Source organism: Hemibagrus wyckioides, linkage group LG10 (genome assembly GCF_019097595.1).
Source record: "Hemibagrus wyckioides isolate EC202008001 linkage group LG10, SWU_Hwy_1.0, whole genome shotgun sequence".
NCBI classification, from domain to species: domain Eukaryota; kingdom Metazoa; phylum Chordata; class Actinopteri; order Siluriformes; family Bagridae; genus Hemibagrus; species Hemibagrus wyckioides.
The window spans coordinates 1,925,001-1,932,500 of NC_080719.1; the positions used below are offsets into that span (position 1 = coordinate 1,925,001).

Below are 7,500 nucleotides of genomic sequence, written 5' to 3' on the forward strand. Positions count from 1 at the left end.
TGTATCTGTGGTGTGTGGAAGGAGTCTCCAGTGTCAGAGATCTGTACAGCTGTCACTTTTTCTGCATCTTCAGTTATTTACTTTCTACGACTTTATCTTCGTTTGTCTTCAGACTAAACTAACAGAAATAAGGAAGGAAAGACAAATAAACATGGAAAAACAAAAAAAGAGGTGTTTGGCGAAAAAAGAATGAATGTATGGTCAAAAGTAGGAAGGAAGGAAGGAAGGAAGGAAGGAAGGAAGGAAGGAAGGAAGGAAGGAAGGAAGGAACGAACGAACGAATTAACGAACGTATGAATAAAAGAAAGAAAGAAAGAAAGAAAGAAAGAAAGAAAGAAAGAAAGAAAGAAAGAAAGAATGAAGGAAGAGGAGAGAGAGAGAGAGAGAGAGAGAGGCAGAAGAAGATCAAGAAGAAGAAGAAGAAGGAGAAAAGAGTATAGAGAAATAAGAAAGAAAGAAAGAAAGAAAGAAAGAAAGAAAGAAAGAAAGAAAGAAAGAAAACTAACAGAGAACAGGAAGTAGCACTTTAGCTTTTGTACAACAGTGACAGAGACGGTGACAGAGTCAGGACCTGTGTGTGTGTGTGTGTGTGTTTGGGTGTGTGTGGAGTTTACTCTGTCTTCAGTAAACAGTTGAGCCTGAGAGGCAGAAGGACACTTTCTACAGACATTTCAACTCCATACACACTGGACCTGAGGTAGCCTCATGCAATCCAGGTGTGTGTGTGTGTGTGTGTGTGTGCATGTATAACGAGAACAAATAGTTTAATAAACAGTTTAGAGCTCATAAACACAGATGCAGCGGGTTGTCCATGTAGGGACGGGATTTAAACAACACGCTCTTGTCTCCGCGTCCGGCCTTCAAGGACGACCTCTGTATTGTACATAAAAGGTCAGTTCGCGATGCTGACCGGATTATTGGTTTACAATCCGGAAAAAAATCCGTTAAAGAAGGAGAAAACAAACGCAAACAGCATCCAGAGAAAACAGGAAGCGTCTCACGAGCGCCAAAAAACCACAACATGCATCAGTGCTACAGGAGAATGTAGAGAACGTCATTGTGCTTACTGAGGAGAACCGGAAGAAACACACACACACACACACACACAAAAACACACATATGCACACACACACACACACAAACACACACACACACGCACACACATGCACACACACACACACACAAACACACACACACATGCACGCACACACACACACACACAAAAACACACACATGCACACACAAACACACACACAAAAACACACACTTGCACACACACACACACACACACAAAAACACACATGCACACACACACACACACACAAAAACACACACACACACACAAAGACACACAAACACACTCTCATGACATATTAATGACACCATGTGCATTTATTAGCGTATTTTTTTTATTATCATTCCATTTTTTTCCACATTCCATGCAAACATCAGAAAAAATAATCGTGCAACGGATTTACAAACGACGATTTATTTATTTATTTGTTTATCATCAAAAACAGAGCGAGGGGACAAAAAAAATAAAGGCTCGAAGCCTGATGACACTGTAGAGATGGAAAAAAGGAAAGAATGCAGGAAGGAAGGAAGGAAGGAAGAAAGAAAGAAAGAAAGAAAGAAAGAAAGAAAGAAAGAAAGAAAGAAAGAAAGAAAGAAAGAAAGAGAAAGCTTAGCGATATACGTATAGCACATCACTATACATATTCACGTGTCATTGTGTTTGTAGTGCTGCGTACATGACAAATAATAATTAAAAACTCTTTGAAATGAAAAAAGGAGAGAATAAAATACTAAATCAGGGCGGGGGGGGTGAGTTTTCAGAATACAGACACGGTGATGGTGATTAGTGTGGTGATTTATTAGCATGCAGATCTCATTCAGCATTCTAGAACATTCTGATTAGAGAGCAGAGATTAGGCATGTGAGCGTCGCGGATGACGTGGGAATGAAATCAGGCGTTAGGAATGACGTGAGAATAAAAAAAAAACGAGCGATATAAATGACGCGCGAATAAAATCGGGCGATAGGAATGATGTGGGAATAAAATAGAGCGTCGTGAATGACGTGAGTATATAATGGAGTGTGTTTTGGATGACGTGAAAGTAAATTGAGCGTGATGACTGACGTGAATAAAATCAGGCGTCTCGAATGACATGGGAATAAACGTGAGCTTTATAAAAGATGTGTGAATAAACTCGAGCGTCATGAATGACATGAGTGTGAGTGAGCGTGGCGGATGACGTGAAAGTAAAATCGAGCGTGATGATTGACATTAGAATAAAGCCAAGCTTCAAAAATGACATGGGAATAAAATCGAGCGTCATGAATGATGTGACAATAAAATCGAGCGTCATGAATGAAGTGACAATAAAATCGAGCGTCATGAATGACGTGACAATAAAATCGAGCGTCATGAATGAAGTGACAATAAAATCGAGCGTCATGAATGAAGTGACAATAAAATCGAGCGTCATGAATGACGTGACAATAAAATCGAGCGTCATGAATGAAGTGACAATAAAATCGAGCGTCATGAATGACGTGACAATAAAATCGAGCGTCATGAATGACGTGACAATAAAATCGAGCGTCATGAATGACGTGACAATAAAATCGAGCTTCATGAATGACGTGACAATAAAATCGAGCGTCATGAATGAAGTGACAATAAAATCGAGCGTCATGAATGACGTGACAATAAAATCGAGCGTCATGAATGAAGTGACAATAAAATCGAGCGTCATGAATGAAGTGACAATAAAATCGAGCGTCATGAATGAAGTGACAATAAAATCGAGCGTCATGAATGACGTGACAATAAAATCGAGCGTCATGAATGAAGTGACAATAAAATCGAGCGTCATGAATGACGTGACAATAAAATCGAGCGTCATGAATGACGTGACAATAAAATCGAGCGTCATGAATGACGTGACAATAAAATCGAGCGTCATGAATGACGTGACAATAAAATCGAGCTTCATGAATGACGTGACAATAAAATCGAGCGTCATGAATGACGTGACAATAAAATCGAGCGTCATGAATGACGTGACAATAAAATCGAGCGTCATGAATGAAGTGACAATAAAATCGAGCGTCATGAATGACGTGACAATAAAATCGAGCGTCATGAATGACGTGACAATAAAATCGAGCGTCATGAATGAAGTGACAATAAAATCGAGCGTCATGAATGACGTGACAATAAAATCGAGCTTCATGAATGACGTGACAATAAAATCGAGCGTCATGAATGACGTGACAATAAAATCGAGCGTCATGAATGGCGTGACAATAAAATCGAGCATCATGAATGAAGTGACAATAAAATCGAGCGTCATGAATGACGTGACAATAAAATCGAGCGTCATGAATGGCGTGACAATAAAATCGAGCATCATGAATGAAGTGACAATAAAATCGAGCGTCATGAATGACGTGGGAATAAAATGGATGACGTAAGCACAATGACGCTGAAGCAGAAGCAGCCGAAGCTCCTCATGTTGTGGTTTTATTGGAGTTATGCTCACTGTAGCAGCTGATGCATGTCAGAAACGCGACTTTTACCTAGAACCGCTAGATCCCTCTGACTAGAGCACTTCTATAGCAACGCGTTAGCACTTAGCTCCATTAGCGCTGGTGTTAAAAAAATTTAAGAAATACTCCAAGAGTTTACACCTTCATCTCCATCACATCTTCACAGAGTGAGAACAAAATAATTCTTTCTTTCTTTCTTTATTCCTTCCTTCCTTTATGTGGAGATCAGGATAAAACCACTGGAGTATTCCTTTAAGTTTCAGCTCTCTGACATCACACACCAATCACCCTTACAATCCCATCATCCTCCAGGAGCGAGAGCACATGCGCACACACACACACACACGCACGCACACACACGCACGCGCGGGTTTAGCCGTGTGATTGATTTAGCCGTACACAGCAACACCACACTGAAAGTGCAGAATCACGTCGTTAAACTCGTTACACCAAACGATGTTATGATTTAAACTCGTCATCATTAGTAGCTGTGCTTTGTGTTTAATAAAAATCATTAAATCATTAAATCATCAAATCATAAAAATCATGGCATCTCTCACAGATCAGAGCGCTTTCTCATGAAAATCAACTCTCTCGTTTCTTTATTTCTGTAATTCCTCATCAAATCCCTCTACCTTCACCAAATCCATGACTCCACCCTCTCTCTGACCTCATTTCCTGTTTCTGACACTTCCCCGAACACTCACTCACCTGCTAAAACCTGTACTTCAGTCACTCTCTGGTTTTGCTAATGCTAAACGTTAAACACGTTAGCATTTTATTGCTAAAAATCCCAAAGCGTTGATGTGTGTTCTTTGTGTGAGAAAGAGCTGAGCTCTAACGTACTGATCCCAGGTCTGCGGAAACGGGCCGCGAGGAAGAGGAAGGAGGGCGAGACGAAGAGGCCTGCCGCTCGCCCTGGCTCAGGGTCCGCTTGCGTTCTCGCACTAATGCCTTCTGGTGGCGCTTCATCCTCTCCAGCTGCTCATCAGCACTCATGCGACCTCGCTGCTGCTGCAGCTGCTGCGGCGGCGCTTCGGACGTGTACAGACGCTCCAAGGCACTCTTTGGTCTCTCCTGGTCAATACAGAGTCGGGGGGGAGGAGAGGAACGGAGGTGGGGGTAAGGCAAGAAATAGACAGAAGAAGAAAGAAAGAAAGAAAGAAAGAAAGAAAGAAAGAAAGAAAGAAAGAAAGAAAGAAAGAAGGGGTGGGTATAAATGGCATAGAAATGGAAGGAAGGAAGGAAGGAAGGAAGGAAGGAAGGAAGGAAGGAAAAAAGAGCAAAGTAGTGGGTATAATAGGAAGAGGGAATGGAAAGAAAAGGGAAAAATAAGAAAGAAAGAAAGAAAGAAAGAAAGAAAGAAAGAAAGAAAGAAAGAAAGAAAGAAAGAAAGAAATGGTATAAAATGAAAAAGGAAGGGAAGGAAGAAAGGAAGCAACAAAGGAAGGAGGGAAGGAAGAAAGGAAGGAAGGAAGGAAGGAAGGAAGGAAGGAAGGAAGGAAGGAGAAGAAGGAAATGAAGTAAAAGGTGGGTAAAAAGGGAGAGGGAAAAGGAAAGAAAGGAAATTAAAGAAAAAAAGAAGTGATGGAAAGAAAGAAAGAAAGAAAGAAAGAAAGAAAGAAAGAAAGAAAGAAAGAAAGAAAGAAAGAAAGAAAGAAAGAATTGCTGTTTAATAGCGAATCTAAAATCCTTTCTTTCTCTCTGAGCTCCATGGGAACGTATCCTAGCGTGATTACTGTGTTCTGTGTTTTTTTCACCAGTTTGGAACTGTACCTTTAAGCTGGACGTGTCAGTTCCTCTCCTCAGGGTGACGTATGAGGAGATGTTTGTGGACTGATGGAGTCTGGATGAAGATCCTGTCACACCTGGGACACACACGAGATCAGAACCGAGAACCGGTCAAAATCCAAACCCCTGCTTATCACCATAGCAACAGCAATGGCATGTTATCCTTACCTCTGCTTGGTAAGGTCTGGTAGCCTCCATCTTGCCCCAAACCACTCATCTGCCCAGTGACTCCTAGAAGTTCAGGTTCACTGAGGAACGCCCGCAGTTCCACCTTGTCTCCGTTGGGGTACTGTCCGATCTCGCGGTCACGTTTGCGCTCGTCTGATTGACGCTTCAGCCCACGGACGGACGTGTGGCGGATGACGGAGGTCTCCTTGGGAAGGAGCGGGATGGCTGGAGGCTGGTCATCTGGACTGTAGAGGTGGGGGAGGGGAGGTCTGGGTGGAGCGTCTTCTTCAGCCTGGAAAGAGTCCAAACAAGCCTTCAGAGATCTGATCCGATCCGATCAACAAGCGACGCAGCAATGTTCTCTCTCTCAAAATTTCTTTTGATCACATGGTCTGATTTTCAGCATTATAACACAAGCAAATTAAAAATGTTAAAAAGAGGCGGAGCTAACACAAATATATTATCAGGTTTATCAGGAGGTGTGGTCACTCGTGCTGTCGTGATATCCGCTCCTCTCGTTCTTTTTACCTTTGGATTATTTTTCCAGTTTAATGTTAACACGTTACATGTTTGGACCAATCAGATCGCAGCTCGGGGAATAAAAGAGAAAAAACAACGTGTCCATGTTGATGATTGAGCGTCTTTGTCATGTCTCACTCCACAGTGGAGGTTAATATGAATGTGTTAATCCAGGTCAGTGACAGATGTTGGATGTTTCTTACCCATACTGGTCTGTGGGACGTTTGGGAGAACTGGAAGGTCTGAACACTGGGCTGAACTGGACTGAGGTGAGGACTGGACTGAGCTGCTTTCGGTTCTCCCACCAGGATAGAAGGCACAGATGGAGTCAACGCCGAAGGCACGAGTTTCCTCTCTGCCTCACATACACACACACACACACACACACACACACACTGCCAGTGAACACAAGCACACCCAGATGTATGGTACAGTATACATGACAGACGGGTGCGAGTACCTCGGGGGTGGCTCCGGTGCGTGGGGGTGATGGCGGGGAGAACTGCCCCAGGCTCACCTGGGTTCTGCACGGAGTCCACGATCATTTTGTAGTTGGCTTTGCTGGAGCTCAGGCCCGCCATCACGTCCTCGATGCGCCACAGCTCCTTCCTCAGCTGACCTTTCTCATGCTGATGTGGGCAAGAACAAAATCCTGTTATGTTTCTCTTTTGGTGAAAATGATTTTAATAATAGCGGGACATGATGGTGTTTCAACTGACCAAAAAAACACGAGTAAAAAATTTCAGGAGCTGCTTTGTTTAAATCTACCAAATTATGAAATCTAGCACTCTAAAGGGGACCTTAGAGTTCTTCTTTACCTCCCTGAGAACTGCTTCATTAAGAAAATAAAAATAAAGACATTTTACCGAAACTGTCATTCAATCAGTCAATTAAAGATCATTCAATTAAAGATCATTCAATTAATAAAACAAAAAAACAGTCAGTTAACCCATTCATACACTGCTTAAATACACCGGTCAGGTGTAACATTGTGAGCAGTTCCAGGTGAAGTGAATAAGACTGAGTATCTCCTCATCATGGCACCTGTTAGTGGGTGGGATATATTAGGCAGTAAGTCAACATTTTGTCCTCAAAGTTGATGTTAGAAGCAGGAAAAATGGACAAGTCTAAGGATTTCAGCGAGTTTGATGAAGGGCCAAATTGTGATGGCTAGAACACTGGATAAGAGCATCTCCAAAACTGCAGCTTTCGTGAGGTATTCCCAGTCTGCAGTGGAACCGGTGACAGGGTCATGGACTCATTGATTCACGTGGGGAGTGAAGGCTGGATCGTGTGATCCGATCCAACAGACGAGCTACTGTTGCTCAAACTGCTGAAGAAGTTAATGCTGGTTCTGATAGAAAGGGGTCACAATACATAGTGCAGGACGGGTCAGGGCTGTTCTGGCAGCAAAAGGGGACCGACACAATATTAGATAGGTGGTCATAATGTTATGCCTGGTCAATG

General features: G+C 42.5%; 1 protein-coding gene across 22 annotated transcripts in view; it reads right to left on the reverse strand.

Moving 5' to 3' along the window:
* plekha7b (pleckstrin homology domain containing, family A member 7b) overlaps nucleotides 1-7,500 on the reverse strand; it is a 115,196-nt gene that overhangs the window by 10,532 nt on the left and 97,164 nt on the right. For 19 of the 22 annotated variants that reach the window (XM_058401755.1, XM_058401751.1, XM_058401752.1 and 16 more), the window contains 5 exons: nucleotides 6,494-6,662; nucleotides 6,237-6,388; nucleotides 5,515-5,806; nucleotides 5,332-5,423; nucleotides 4,402-4,632 (listed from right to left, as the gene is read on the reverse strand). In XM_058401755.1, the coding sequence (XP_058257738.1) occupies nucleotides 4,402-4,632; nucleotides 5,332-5,423; nucleotides 5,515-5,806; nucleotides 6,237-6,388; nucleotides 6,494-6,662 (936 nt within the window). The remainder of the gene's footprint in view (nucleotides 1-4,401; nucleotides 4,633-5,331; nucleotides 5,424-5,514; nucleotides 5,807-6,236; nucleotides 6,389-6,493; nucleotides 6,663-7,500) is intronic. The other 3 variants (XM_058401771.1, XM_058401754.1, XM_058401762.1) reach the window with 2 other exon arrangements.